The sequence below is a fragment of the Toxorhynchites rutilus genome, chromosome 2, assembly GCF_029784135.1.
Source record: "Toxorhynchites rutilus septentrionalis strain SRP chromosome 2, ASM2978413v1, whole genome shotgun sequence".
NCBI lineage: Eukaryota > Metazoa > Arthropoda > Insecta > Diptera > Culicidae > Toxorhynchites > Toxorhynchites rutilus.
This window is the reverse complement of record NC_073745.1, coordinates 52,910,912-52,927,487: the sequence shown is the minus strand read 5'-3', so window position 1 is coordinate 52,927,487 and position 16,576 is coordinate 52,910,912. Positions and strand designations below refer to the sequence as shown.

Sequence of the window (16,576 nt, the reverse complement as noted above, 5' to 3'; positions counted from 1 at the left end):
TTGTCAAGGAATAATCTATTATGAACTGCTTCCCTATGGCCAAACGCTCAATTCGGACCTGTACTGCCAACAACTGGACCGCTTGAAGGTAGCACTCATGAAGAAGAGGCCATCTTTGATAAACAGAGGCCGCATTGTCTTCCATCAGGACAACGCCAGGCCACACACTTCTTTGGTGACGCGCCAGAAGCTCCGGGAGCTCGGATGGAAGGTTCTTTTGCATCCGCCGTATAGTCCGGACCTTGCACCAAATGACTACCACCTGTTTTTGTCCATGGCGAACGAGCTAGGTAGTCAGAAGTTAGCCACAAAAGAGGCCTGTGAAAATTGGCTATCCGAGTTTTTTGCCAATAAGCCAATAAGCTGCTTTTGGCAATAAGCTTCTATAACAGGGGTATTATGAAGTTGGCATCTCGTTGGGAACAAGTCATCGAACAAAACGGCGCATATTTGACTTAAAACAGATGATTGTAACTAATTTTATGAACAAATGAAAATTTAAAAAAAATACCGCAGGACTTTTCTGACAGCCTAATACATGTATGTTTGAAATATTACGTTAAAAATTATTTTCAAGTCCGGATATTTCCGGTTTCAAGAAAAGTGAAAGTTGAAGTTGCTTTTTTTGACGTAGAACTACGTCTTTCATTAAGGGTGCCAAATCAGAAAGCAGGTCACGTTTTTATGAAATAAAGTTAGCGTTAATAACTATTCCGCGAACGGATTTTGGCGATTTACATACTAAACGAATCGAAAATTCCCTAAGATTTATTTAATATGCTATACATTACAATCCCCTGGTTTGTAAATTGTTAAAATTCATGAAAACTTTAAGCGTTTCCATTTTCGCATACATTTGTTCTGTCCATTTGTGTGCTCTCCCGAACAGAGCTGTCAATAACGAGCAACTTATCGACGACCAATGAAGGGGAAATCGTAGGATTTGAAAAGTAGAAGAATGAAGGGGAATACTCGCCTAGAGTATAAACAGTGGATCTCGCTGAGGCAAACTTTCATTCGACATCGGACTGTTGAGCAATCCAGTTCACTTTGCTTTCGCTGCGCTTCGATCTAAGATTGGACCCCACCAGTGGTAATCCTTGGATATCGTCCTTTTAGTTTTTCTGTTCATTTTTCGCGTTATTCGTATCGTGTGTTTTTCTTTTCGCGTCATAAATTGGACGCTTCGCGTAGTGTGTTATGAGCAAGAAGAAGAGGAAGGCAGGTTCAAGCCCTGCAAAAAAAACGAATGTATTGCCAGGGGCAGTAAAATTTCGAGGCAAGCGTCATCTAATGATGCACGCGATGTTGATGCGGTGAAGAGCGCTCACACTGAACCGAGCCTTCACGAGTGTGACACCGCATCGAACAACAGCGCAGTAGGTGATTTCGGCGCGTCGGTCGAAAATGTAAACGCCGTTACCCAGGCAGCAACCAAAATCAAGCTCCCCTCGCTGGTGGTGAAGGCGGTCGCTCTTGACAAACTCATCAGCGAATTCGCATCGATAGGTGTTACAGCAGAGTACAAGCTGTGTAGCATAATTCAGTCTTTTTCCAAGCAGTTAACATTGTTTGTTTTTCTTCATCATAAGGGCTTCGTTGGTTCCTTTGAGTGTGCATCAATACATTAATCTGACGTTATGGCGAATCAGGCGTTAAGGTTGTGCGCCAAAAAATTATTTGGGGAATACCAAGCATCTTGAATGTCTTACTGGAATGTTATAAGTTATTTAGGTTCGCGTGCCAGACGCAAAACTGCCTTCAACTAGGATTGCATTTGCGCTAATATTGATCATAATGAAGCATTGCTACTGTTTTCGAGGTTGTTGATATTAACAAAAAGAGTTTATTTCGCTTGTTTACTCACCAAGAAAGTAAATGTCGTTCTGGAATTTTGTATGTGATTAGGTTTCGCTTGCCAGTAGCAAAACTTCCTCCACTAAGGGTGACAGCTTCTCTCGAGCATGAGAAAGTAATGCAACTTTTTTCGAGGCCAGTAATATTAACAGAAGCATTTCTTTTGAGAATAGCGCAAAATGATGAGAAGTGTTTATATTCCTAGTAGTTTCAAGCCACCAATGTATGACTCTGTATGCATGCTATGGGGAACGCTTGTTTGGCGCTTGGTTTACGTTGTACGAACAATGCCTAGAGATGCGAATCCTTTGAGGCAATACTGAATAACATGTAGCATGATATTTGATACTTGCAAGTGTTGTCATTGTTGTTGTTTCCATGCGGTGCCAAAGATATATTGATGTAGAGATGATATGTGGAATAATGGTGCTGGTGTAACATGTATATACTCGACTGTAGCCGAGCCTATGTCAATTGCGAAAAGGGCCACCGGAATAGCGTTCGAGGTAAATTCTCAATGCATTGCCTTGAAATAAATTGCGACATACGATCAGCTAGTGTATTGTTTTGCGAGGGCAAGAATGAATCATCAATCAATTATCGTCAACTGACTTTACAATGAAAAAACCATTTCAGATTGTTCTACTAAGCAGTTGTTTCTAAAATTTCACAGCATTATAGAATAATATAAGAAAGTATAAACAAGCGACTTATATAAAATAACAGCGTAGTTCTACGTCAACAATGCGGTCGTATCTTGGACACAACCTCCTATAATTTTTTTTATTTTTAACTTTTAAGAACGAAAGATAATCTGTTTGCCGGTCTTTTGCGTTTTGATATACATAGTGACAAAAATGAATTAGTTCAACTTCGTCATTCAGTTGTACTTAACTCAAAACTATACACATCAGATTATGAACTTGAAAAACCAAGCTGCCAAGCAAACATTAAATCGTGTAACTATCGTATATAGAGCATAGAATATCCAATATTTTGGGTTGTATATGATGCGCCCAAATAGCATACACAGTAAGTTACCTCTAATACATACCGAGGCGCTACTCAGTGTCGCATTAGATGTGATTGTGACCTGTATTTGGTCATTCACGATGACAGTGGTAGAGTGTCGACGTCTGATGGCGACTTTCAATCTGGGGCCATAATTTGAGTCCCAAACTCGATGTTTACAAAAATATCCAATTAGAGAAGAAAATGTTCAATTATTTGTGTCCCATTACAGGTCTGTCCAATTAACATGCATACGAAATTGGAGGCCATATACATGTATATGGGGTATATGATGTTATATAAACTATAATTATACGATTAAATTTGTGCTGTGATGTATGTATATCGCCTCCACGTTTGCATGTATGGGCTGGCTGGGCGCATCATATACATATTAGTCATACCTATATGTTTGTGAATATAAACGTCAAAAAAATCATTACACTAAACCTTCGTTTCAAACAACTTATACAGTAACCACACAATAAACATCAAGCATTGCTGGAATTCTCTTATCAATACTTGTTCAAATTTAAAGATGTGCTTACTCCAGTTTTGTTGACATCTTTTATGCATTCAATTAAATCGTACGATGATTCATATATAAAAATAAACATTCCCACCTTTCAACCTTCATTAAACACCTCGTAGTAGAAATGTGTCAGGATGCATACACTCTCCTCTCCTACGAACCTAGTGGAAAAAAATATATACGTCGATGTAAACAAGCGGTGAAAAAGGAGACACTTTTCGACGATTGATTTGTATGGAGTTCCACTGCCGTGTTTCTATGCCAAATAACACGCCTTGAGTGCATTCTGAGTGGCAAGCTCTAGAATACACGTGAGCACAGTGCAAGTCGGAGGAAACTTCTTTGACGAAAAATTCCCCCGACCAGAACGGGAATCGAACCCGAACCCCCGGCTTGTTAGGTGTGACGCTAATCACTCGGCTACGGGAGCACTGCTTATTTTTACTTTTTATATCAACCCTGTTCCTATGTAGTGGACTATCATAAGAAGAGTAACATACATAAACAAAATCTGTGACGTCACAGATTTAAAAATCTTCCCACCTTTCATTTCTCATCTCGGTGCCACCTCTACTTGTGAGTACTTGCGCTGAAAGAGAATTCAGTGGATACACAGTGTTGATAAACATTAAAATTATCGTTAAAATTACGCCAGGATTTTAATGAAAATTGTGAAAAATGACTATGTTTTTCCAAAAATGCTGCCGGCTTTGTCTCGATGAGACAAAGACGCGCATGGAGATACAAACGGTCGATTCGTTACCTGAAATGCTAGAGCGGTTATACGGTTTGAAGGTAAGTAGTTTGAGCGGTTGCATGACGCGTACCGGTCGGTTTTGATTATTGGATTGTTTCCAACAGTTCGACAGTGATGATAAATGTAGTAGAAGCATATGTACCGACTGCTGCGACGAAACAAAGGAAACCCACAAATGGCTAAAGTTTTACGAGGAACAGAAACAGGCTATCGCCGCCAATCAGCAACGTTTTCAGGAAGAATTAGTCCAGCAGTTGGGACCCGAGGAGGCGGCAAGCTCACCTGTTCCTACCAAGGTGACACCAACAAGCAGGGCGGAGCGTGTTAGCAGAAGATCCGCTAACAAATCTACCGAGCCGGAGCGGCCGGTTTCGGTCTCGGTGAAGAAAGAGCGCATCGTGACTCGTAGTAAAAAGGAACAGGACTGGGAGCCTCCGTCGTCGTCGTCTGGTAAGAGATATTCCGAAACTCCTAGTTACTCACCATCGGAAGACAACGATGACGATGAAGACGATGAGACGATCAGCTCGGAAACAGCGACCAGTACCACGGATTCAGAGTTCAAGTGTCCCAAGTGCGAGGTGGTTTTCGATGACATGGGTGCTTTGGAGAAGCACACCTGCCAGTTTGTTTGCAGTATTTGCAGTGCTGAGATGAGTTATAGGAACAGCCTGAGACGGCATTTGACAGTGATACACAAGATCAGCGCTAAGAACTGGCAGAACTATTGGAATCCACGGAGCGACTGGGAAGGTGCTCAAAGTCTACTGGTGGAAACTACCAAACCTAAAAAGAGGTGAGTGTCGAGGTTTTGTTACCGTTCCAGCTTCTAAAATGCTCTTGTGGACTTTCAGGTATAGATACGAAAGCGATTCTCCCACAGATATAGAGGAAGACAGCGATCAAGTTGAGAATGAGAAGAGAGAAATTAGTTGCAATCATTGTAGTGAAAAGTTCGATAGCACCATCGAATTGAAAGCCCATGATTGCGATTATGCATGTAATATTTGTGGGTCTAAATTTGCTAACCGAACCAACGTGAGACGGCATAAGATAAATGTGCATAAGATGGATCCGAACGATGTGTCTCTAAGACCTGTGCCGCGAACACCTTCTCGTGCTGCTCCACAGTCTGCATCAAGACCTGCGTCACGACCCGTTTCGCGGGCTGCATCTATGGCGCCATCGGAAAATCCATCCGAGGATGAACCTTTGGCAGCACTCGCCGCTAAAGACGGCGAATCAGCGGAAGGATATGTGCTTGGAAAGGACAAATATCGCTTTTTTTGTACGCATTGCGATTATACCAACAAAAGGAAAGTTCGTCTTATAAAGCATATCGTGAATGTGCACAACGTTCCGAAGGATCAAATTGACGTAGAGAATGTGCGCAAAGAAACATTAACTGACAGCGAACGTTCGAAAACACCAATCAATCTGCACAGATTTCGCTCGGCTTCCGTTCCTCGCAAAACGCCAGATCGCTGTAAAACTCCTTCGGTGCCGAGCCAACACAGAAGTCGTGCCAGGTCCACCTACCTTGACGATCTGGATTACAATAATAAAAGGAAGCGCTCGCTTTCCGCGTGCTCAAACAAATCATCTAAAGTGGCACGATCCCGTTCGGCTGCCCCTTCGGAAGGTGGTGTGGCGATTCGTCGCATCCCGTCGGATTTGCTTACTCAAGTTTCCGCCAAACTTCGGCCCACTGTAACCGGTATACAATCCAATCGGCTTCATGTAGCCATATTGCCAGGCTGTGAGATGATGCCTCCCGATCAGCCTATCCATATTCGGGCTACATCGTTTATCCCGCCGGAATCTTCCACGACAAAGAAACTGTTCAAACTTCGTGCCCCTGTTCGCAATGAACGGCAACAGATCGAACGTCTTCGGGATATATTCCGGAGACCATTCGGCAGAAAGCCAGGAGCTAGCATAGCTGGTGTAAAACCACTGGTTGAAGATGCAGTTCATCCTGCTCCCGTTCCTCAATTGACACTGGAAAGTGTCCAACCAGTTCCAGTGCAGACTGCTCCTCTCACGAGAGAACTTTTCAGACCACCCAATTCGGCCGACCCGGCCGAGTATGAGATTATCGTTATGGCTGAACCCGAAAGTGTAACGAGTGTACCAATGGTTACTGCTACTGAACCTCCTGACAACTTACCGGCTGCGGAACCAATGGAAGTGGATGATCCGTTAACTACGCGGAAGTGGACTGGTCCACGCAGGAAAATTACACAGCGGAGAAAGGTGTTGCCGCCTGTTAGCGATTCCCTAGAAGTGGACACCAAGGTGCCACTCGCAGAGGCAATCGAAATGAGTGTGCCAGAGATCGAAGAAAGTGGTTCTGCTTCTAATCTCAAACCAGAAATAGAAGAAAGCGATTCTGCTCCTAACCCGAAACCCGAGATCGTAGAATGCGGTTCCGTTGCTTCTAACCCGGCGAATGATTCGAATGAATCTGCGGAACTAGTGGAATCGGTGGAACAAGGGGAAACTGAGCCAGTGCAGGAGACGAACGAACAGAATGGACAGAATGAACAGAATGAACAAGTTGAACAGAATGAACAGTATGAACATAATGGACAGAATGAACAGAACGAACAAAAGGAAACTGGAGATGAAAACAATGTGGATTCCATGAGTACTGAACAAAGCAAGGAGGAGGGAACACAGTCGGCCGAGGAAAACGAAGATTTCGAGGAAGTTGTTGTGGAAGTTGCACCTTCAAGTTCTGAAGGTGAGAATGAAGAACAGGACGATGACATGATGATACTGCCGGATTGAGTAAATTCATACTAAAAATATTGAAGATGATTACTATTTCGACTTTCTAATATCATTTTAATAGCAAGATGGTGTTTCTCAATATTATAACATAAAATGATTTTTGAAGAGATGAATAAAAAGTTTTTCAGAAGAACTAGTGTGTTACAAGCACACCCAATAAATTTGTTGTGAGTTTCTATTAGTTAACGACCATAAATAGATCGTGACAATCAGAAATAGATGGATGGGTGCAGAAATATAAAAAAAAAATAGATGGATGGGTGCTATGGAAAGCAAGGGATAATCTAAGGGGCTGTCTACATACCACGTGGACAACTTTAGGGGGGGTAGGGGTTACGAAAATGTCCACGTTTGTTCACGGTGAGGGGGGAGGGGCTATAGATTACATCCACGTGGACACTAATAAATACAGTAGAACCTCCATTATCCGCGAGCGGATGATCCGCGGTGCGTTTTTTCCGCGAAAGCGAGTTCCATAGTTATTCTATGAACCTACCCTAAATTTGACAATGAGTGGTAGGTTTTTGTTCTTCTGTTTCGGTCATGACTTTCACATTATTTGACTTCTGGTGTACACGACCTTACAGATGAATAGTTCAATGATTTCTGTATTGATAAAACATTGTTTTCATACTGAAATATCTGTTTTTTTCTGTGTTTGCACCTCATTTTTAGTGATTTGTTGTGTTATCCGCGATTTTCGTGATCCGCGGTGAGCTAGCCCGACTATTCCGCGGATTATCGTGGTTCCACTGTAATTTGAAAAATAAATTATATCTGTATTCAACAATATATAAAAAATATTGTGCATTGCAAGAAAATTATACTTATTTCTGCTGCGCAGTGGAAATTCCATATTTCTTCTCAACGTTGAAATTCTTTGCTAAAATTTGTATACAGAGAGTATCGCACATGAGCTGCGATATTCTGGCGTTATTATTATCGATCAGAATTGGGACGCTATTATCGGCAGGATTCAGATGCCACCAAAGCATATTGGAATGTTGTAATATTAACCCATTTTATGCCAAGCGTTCGAAAAATCGAACAGCAACTTTGATAATTTTTCATGTATTTGGAAAGCAACCATATGGTAATGTTTTTGCACTAAGAGATAGCTTAATTTATTAGCTACCACTTACCATCGATTTCATTCAATTTTGTGTAACTTTTTTGGGTAATAAATTCGATTTAAAGCAAGTATGTTTGAAAGTTGTTTTCAATTTCAATTAAAAAACCCAATAACATACAAAAATATGTGAACTTTTCTACAGTATTACTTTGACAATAGGACATACATTGTGATATAGGACGAAACTCATTCGATTGAGCCTCCTCCAGGAAAGTAACAGTCGGGGAAATTGAGTGTTCGAAAAATCGAACATTGGCCAAAACGAACAAGTTTTTCTGCTGAATCCACATCAACACATCTAACCTCCGCAACGCACTTTGATTTGTTTATTTTGGAAGACGAGAGGTTTTTCATGTATTCTTGCTTTTTCAATTGTGAATGTTTGCAAATATCGATTAATTTAGCAAATATTATTGAAAACCTGTATGATTTGTTGTCCTTAATAACCGTAGGTTATGACGGCCCGTGGAATTTCGTTTTCCGCCATACCGAATAATAACCTCCCAACCCTCTATGCCATTGTTTTTTCGTACTATTTTGGTACTTTGCAGGTAATTTTGAAGCATTTACATTTCTCCACAACCAACTATAAAAAAAGGCATATGCTTTCGTTTGAAAGAAACACCCTGCCAGTAATAAGTTAAAATTACATGAAATAAGAAATGCCACATCTCACCTTCTTCTTCTTGAATGGCGTTAACGTTCTCTGTGGAACTTTTGCCGTCTCAACGAATGCATTAACTAGCGTCATTTATTAATACTTAGTTGAGATTTCTTAAGCCAAATAATAACACGCCTTCAATGTATTCCGAGGGGCAAGCTCTAGAATACGCGTGACCACAGTGCAAGTCGAAGGAAATTTCTCTGACGAAAAATCCTCCGGCCAGAACGGGAATCTAACCCGAACACCCGGCATGATAATGTGAGACGCTAACCACTCGGCCACGGGTGCACATCTCACCTTAGGTGGATTAATTCAGGTTTATACTTAGAGACATCCATTCTCCTGTGCTTGTTCTTCCCGAAATGCAAAATTGATGCATTTATGAATACCGTATATTTGCTAATTGAAGTGACTTTTTGTTCGCAGTATGTTTATATTTGTCAAAAAAAGTGCGGGTTTCGGCCAATGTTCGATTTTTCGAACAATCATTTTCCAGAAAATGGAAGATGGGAAAAAAATTATTCTTGAACATTGGTGTTCCTTTAGCGTTAATAATCGAAATTACACCAATGGCTTTCGTCAGAAAAATAATTTTTACAGCTTGGTCGTTAATGGGTTAAAAATATACGACATTGTTTTCGATGTTTCGAAAACAGTTTCCACTCTCAATGTAAAAACCGCTTCGTTTATGCTATTCAAGAACTCGCACAACAAATTCATTCACGGGGACCTATCTTTAGAGAAGTCTTCCTATCTATGAATCTATGTTCATGAGCACCTGATGAAACTTGATCACGGAACGCTACATTGTATAAGTTCTACACCTTTTGACCGAAAACCGAAAATGGATCGTATCTCCATCAACAACTCGCTTCATAAATGCAATGAAAACTCGCAGTTTGAAGCAAATAGTGTCAGGCGAAGAAAAGTATTATCCTTTACAACAATGTTGAGCGAAAAAAAATCTTTGAGGTGAGCGAAATGAACCATCATTAAATATCTCCAAAGCCGATCTTCATCTGCAGAGAGTCATTCTTTGTGTCTAGTGAGATAGGAGAAAAAATTTTCCATTATAAGCATCTACCTAAAAGTCAATCGATAAATTTCAACAAGCACTATTCGTAACTAAACGAATCAAAATCGTCAATCTAGAACAAACGTTCAGAATTGGCTAAGGCGTCCTCTTCCAGAATAATGCCAAACCTCATGTTTCTTTGAAAGCCCGCCAAAAATTTTTAGAGTTTTTCTAGGTATGATAGTCTACCCGCTATCATCAGATATTGCATTTTTTGTTTATCACTTGTTAAGACCCCCAATGAAAAATATTGAAGGTAAAAACAGGAAGTGGGTTATATCTATGGTATAACCGCAAGGGTGACGTAGGACTATCGTTGATTTAGAGATCATTTGTATGAAGTTGAATCTGAATTCATTCTGAATGAATGAATATTTGGAGAACTTCGAAAACGAGAGCGTTACGTTGGAGGCACAAGGTTTTATGCATCCAATATTGGATACGGAAATATCCTACTGATGGGGAAGAATAATCTTCAGAAGCTATCCTGTTGATTGCGATTGATTGAAAAATCACAAAACCTAATGTATTTGGTCACAGTGTTACATGGATAGAAAACATTAAAATAAACTCTTTCATATGAATGTAATTTTAAATTCCCAGAGGAACTGGCAGATTATCCCCAGTAACGATTAGATATTTCCACATTTTCCTCGATACTGGAAGCCCACCAGTGGTTTATGCTAACTCGATAACCATCTGTTAATAGCACTTGATTGAAACATATTTGGTCACAGTGTTACATGAATAGAAAACATTCAAATAAACTCTTTCACATGAATGTATTTTTAAATTCCTAGAGGAACTGGCAGATTATTTTCCGGATCTTTCTCGATCCAAACGGAAAGAATTCCGTGAGTGTATGTGTGTGTGTGTGTGTAGCGGCTGCTTCGAGATCTTCCCGGGGAACCGTTTGTAGCATCACTCTCCTCCTGATGGATTCCCTTCTGGCCTAAGGTGCACAAACAGGCTCTTGGTGACACCGTTCATCCGCGCTTTCATAATAAATGAAGAGCTTCACCACAACAGCGACAACATGCTCCAATCGCTGTTCAATTGGAACTGAGTGGATTTCAATAGCCTATTTTGAAAGCAAATTTAAGACTATTGAAACAAGTTTTTGGATCAGAAAGTAACAAGTATAGAACGCGTAGACATTTTATCTTTCGAATGAAGTGTTTATCATACCATTTCGTTCAGTTGTTTAGGAGCTATTAACACTCAAAATCTCGGTCTCCGGCGTAACGCTTTCGTTTTCGAAACTTTGATTTTACACCCCGGTATAGAAATGAAAGACGTAGTCCTACGTCAAAAAATCCGACTCCGTTGCCACATTGGTTGCGCGTTCGCTTAGTAAGCGATCGATCGTGAGTTCAAAACTCAGGGTCCTCAATTGACCATCTTTGTGTTGTAACAGAATAACTACCTCCATGCAACAATTATCAGCGATGAAGATCGATCCACGGTCGAAATAAGATCGATTCATCCTTACAACTGCTCTGCTCTCCAAGAAACATCGGGCTGTTGTTCTATTAATAACACAACAATGATCGTCTCCGCTGTTCAGTGGTCTAGCTGGACAAAGGTAGAACAGATAAAACACTCTTACGCCTTAAAGGCTATTGTGTAATGTACCATATGCAATGGTATAAACGGGATAATCTTACACCTAATATGGCAACTGTGTAGTGCGCTATTTATAGATTCGACAAAAACATGTGACATGTACACGATGGGTCTCGATTCTCGAATACACTTTGTAGCATGGTACCGATTTGAGTATTTGGAAGCCCCTCGTTTGATAACTTTGAAGCCCAGAGTCAACACAAACTCGGTTGTGTTAATCTGAGCTCCTCTCTTCTTTCTCTGTATGGGACGTTTGGCAGCGCGAGTGCCTCCTCTGCTTTTGGATTCGAGCGTTTAACCATAATGGGTGCTGATTGTGACTTGGCGGCTGTATTTAGCCAAGACACCCACTGACCAATACACATCTAGAAGACTCATGCTTTCCTTTTTTTGGTATTTTTCTTTTGGATATTTCCTCCAAATAGCAGAGTCTTTCGGCGGGTTTTTCTTATTCTTGAACTTCCAAAACCCGGCGAGCACCTCGACTTGAACTGTGCTCGGGAGGTTAAAGGGTATCGCCCGCGAATGCTTGAATGCCGGACCAATAAAAACACAGAGGAACTTCGGTATAATTACTGAATAGTTCACATCGTTAACTATTACGTAGTTCCGGTCCTTTTAGTATCTCGCTGATCTGAGGATTTACTAATATGCTCGACCATTCTTACTTCAAACGTGGAATAAGCAAGAGCGGTCAAGTTAGTTTTTCGAACCGCGAGTTAAAGTCAAAAAGGTAAAGTCGGTGCAAAGTTACATCGTACAGTCAGTGTAGATAAGTTTTTTTTCTGTTTTTTTTTGTTCCATGTTCGAAATCAGTTAGTCGTCGTTAGTGTTTTTCGGTGTGAGAAACTTCATTTTCCCAACGACTAAATAAAATTCGAGGTAAGCTCTATTGCACGTGGCGTAATTTAAATTGTGGTTTTGATGTTAAAATGTGGCATTTGTGTGGTATTCGTTCCCCGTGTATAGAGGAAGAGCCGCTTCTGACCCCGCGCTTGAGGTCTGGATACGACCACCAAATCCGACAATTCCGGCGGTCGCGCGTAGTACGCTGGCGCATTATACTCGCGCACGAAGGAATCACCCCACGGATCACGTATGACACCGTGTGCAGACATCGCAGCAGTAACGCCATTCATCGCTAGGAACGGCGATAAAGCAGAACGGCTCCACGTAATTCCTAGGTTGTGTGAGTACGAAAACTATTTTTATCCAATAACACATGCGCATGTAGGATAAATTATTAGAAAGCCACATCCCTAACAATGAAAAACCCCAGAACAATGCCACACAGCGAAGCACGATGCTGATGGTAGGCAAATGCCCATCGGTATAGAACGCAACACATTCAATATGAGCGGATAGATCAGTTAGTAAACGCGTTGTGCTTGAGTATATGAACGCTATGGGTCGAGGGTTCGAAACCGAAACTGTAAATAAAATGTTTATGTTTGAAGTGTAGGTTTATTATATATGGTTCATTAAATGTTTCTGGTAGAGTGTGTAATTGAATGAGTTTTGTGATTTAGAATATTAGTAGTAGTAATGTGAATGAGATGATAATTATATAGATTTAATAAATGTTGTGGAGATAGTATAGTAGTGTAGAACACTCTACCTTTTCTGGCTGGCGGTGTAGCCTAAAAACCCGACAAATCGATTGAATTTTCAGTTGGTCACGAGTCCAGGGTTGGGACTCCTCTTCTTGTGAAGTTTTTCAACCCCCGCTCCTGTTCTACGAAACTAGGTTTTCAAGGTGGGTGGGACGGACATTGTTCAGTAGGTACTGATTGGATCGGCCGAAGTGTCCCTTTGTTGTTGGACGCGGACAAACGGTGTCGCGGGTCCGCAGTAGCGCAGGTGAAAGTCGCGGAACAAACCAGGGTTTTGAAGAAAAGGACAAACCCGCCCTTATGTGTTGGGTGTCTCATCGCCGGGCAAAGCGAAAAAACGGCGGTTGGTCTCCCCCGCGGGAGTGGCGCTTAAGCCAACCGCTTACCTGCGTAAACCCTCCGGTAGCGACGAACTCGCGCGCTTCCCCGGCGTCGCGGGTTACAACTTCACGGTGGAAACGGAATGAAACGTATTCGCGATGACAACGGTACGGTGTCGACATCTGGATACGAGATTAGTTTCCCACTAAACTTATCATTATAATATCAAATTATCTTCAGATGAAATTTTTGTATGAGATTGTTATATCACATGAAGTTTTCCACTCACACTGAATCCCAGTTTGATACGAAGAAGTTAATTTTCATTAATGATTTTTTATTTGAAAAGTACTCATCCTGCCTGAAAACCCATCATTGTCTTCGACGCTTCACTAACTCGTAAAACGTAGTTCAATGGCGTGCCGTTTATTTCGTTTCCACCGTGAAGTGTATTCGAGAATCAGGGCCGATAAAATACTAATGAGCCTAAATAAATAAACAAATGGGATAAAAAAAAAGAATTTCGACTCATTGGACACAGTTTTTTGACGAGAAAACAAAGAAGTTCTGCGATGATGAATTGTTGCATGAAGAATGACGAAAGATTGTGAAACAAAACGGTGCCCATAGAAAAAAGAAAATGTATGCCTTAGCATTTTCCCTTCGAATTTTTCTTAAAAATCGGCATGACTATTCCAAACAATTCAATATTACCCAATATGATTGTTCCAAACAATTCAATATTACCCAATATTTATTAAGTTGAACGAAGAAAAATCATTGGTAGATGAATCGCGTGGACTTATTATTGAAGCCCAGGCGAGGAAAGATTTTGCAATAGTAAACTGGTTTTAATGGGATGATGAATTTGCGGACCAGCTAAGTGAACGGCATCAGTTATTAGGCACTGACTTACATCTATTAGTTTGATCGGCAATTTTGGAGTTGAACTCGCCAAAACTACATAGCACAACACAACATGTTTATATCTTCGTACATGTTATGATTTTCAATCACTGTATTCCAATTACAAAGCACTTGATTTCATTGTCTGATTCTCTTGAAAACTCACAGTTCAGCCAGCTTGCGTCGGTTTATGATAGAAAATGTCTTAGATTAGATTCACATGTGATGTTTTGCTATAACGTAAATATTATGTTTTATAACGTGATCACATGGTAAATGAAATTTGGAAGAAACCAAACAGCAATACAAATAGCTTCACGAGTTGTTGTTCCCCAAAGCTGTTCAAAGAATTGAGAAGAAATCGCCTCCATTAATTATGTTCACATGTTTATAATGTACAAACAAACATAAACTTAAATTTAGGCGCAATTCTACTATTTTTACGATTTTTACGGGGTATAAAAAGTGTCCATGCTTGTCCACGGAGGGGTGTCTGAAATCGTACTTTTGCCGTCCACGTGGTATGTGGTCAGCCCCTAATCTTAGCCATACGATTTCTAGATATATCATTCAAAATTGACCTATCACAACATCTCAATGAACAATTTTATGATTGTGTATAATTGGTTACTAGTATTTTCTCCAACACTGTAAATGACTGAATAAATATTGTCCAAGCTCATTTTCTATTACCTGTGACACCAGCCAAAACCAAGAGCTTTAAGCTGTCGAACTATTCGCGACGTCGACACGGTACAGTGTCGACATCTATTATTGTTTTGAATTGCTAATAATAAGAGATACTTTCTATCCAGTAGCTACGCTATACTGGTAGCAGGGTTGCCAACAATATTTTTCAAAAAACTGGAAGATTGCTCCTAAAAAAACTGGAAGAAAACTGGATCCTGTAAAACAATTTTATTTCAAGAAGATCGGCCTGATTTAACTAAAATGTTTTTTTTACCCATTCCAACGCTTGATAAATAGAATCCGTTTTGAAACCCCGTGAAGTATTTATATCCAGAAAATGGTGAAATAAACCCTCAATTAATCATATCATTCGAGCAGTTTGAAATGACTTCGGTTTGAAGTTTTTACGTGGTTTGTAACAGCTCCGTTCGTTTACATTTGAATAGCATTGCAACGAATGGGAGCTGAAACCGAACACGCAAAACTGGCAAACTGACGTTTCCTTTTTATAATTTATGCAGTGATCTATGTATTGGAATTCTGGAATAATTTTTGATCAGGCCCACAACATTATTCCAATACTAATGAGCACATTCAAAACCAAAACAATATTGCTCAAGTATTACTTTGGTATTGAAAAGCTATTTCTCTTCAATTTTTTGGTCTTATTCTTTGATATTTTACTTTTAATATAAAGCTTGTCCAAATCAAATTTATCATGATCAAAATGAGGTATCTTTAAGTATTTTCTACTAGTCGAGATAGTATTTTAATTTTCAAGTTTTCTTTTCAAAAATTAATTACCTTGATATTTACTAAATGTGTATTTATTTTGTTGAATTTTAATGAGAAAATGACGTCAAGTTTCCTCACTTAACCAAGCGCAAAATTTTCAAATTGGTAACTATTTTGTATGAATAGGACAAAAAACTGGAGATAGAATTTTGAAACAAATTTGGCTATAGAGGTCCGAGGTATAACTTCATTCTGGAAAAGGGGACTCTTGCCCAAAGTAGTTTGAGAATCCCTGCAGTTTTAAACTAAAAATCCTTTGCGTGACACTTATCATATCTCATTGATTTTAACGGAAGCAAGATTACTTTGGTTTTATATTCATATCCATTAATGTTAATGGAGCACATAGACTCTATGATCGTCTGTACTTTAGAATTATTTTGAGAACCTATAACATCTGATATTTATGCAAACCTAAAGCCAGCACAGCACACGGGCTGTATGAACCATTTTAGGTGTAATTTCTTGCTATGAATTTAGCCCCAGTCGTGGTTGAAATGGTAGATCAATTGGTCTGAACTTCAGGATGTTTTAAATGACCTAGAACATCCGATTATTAATTAAACTCAATGACAGTAGTACATTCTTGCTTAGGTAGGCACCACACCGTATTGAATTCGAATGTGTAAGCAGAAGAACAATAACAATGATTTGAATGTGTAAGAAATGAAAGATCCAAGGTAAATACATTTTGGATCGACTGAACGATAAATATCAGGAAAAAAATTGGTCAAAGGTGGGGGAGGGATAATATGCATACAATGTGAATTAAAAAAACTGGATAAAAATGGATAATATTTA

The 16,576-nt window shown here is 39.9% G+C and overlaps 1 protein-coding gene across 1 annotated transcript; it reads left to right on the top strand.

The window, feature by feature from the left end:
• Positions 1-3,993: 3,993 nt before the first annotated feature.
• On the top strand, positions 3,994-7,114 carry LOC129767264 (uncharacterized). Its single transcript, XM_055767962.1, has 3 exons — positions 3,994-4,195; positions 4,262-4,953; positions 5,012-7,114. The coding sequence occupies exons 1-3, from the start codon at positions 4,079-4,081 to the stop codon at positions 6,948-6,950; spliced, it is 2,748 nt and encodes a 915-aa protein (XP_055623937.1). The 5' UTR covers positions 3,994-4,078; the 3' UTR covers positions 6,951-7,114.
• The last annotated feature ends 9,462 nt before the right edge of the window (positions 7,115-16,576 follow it).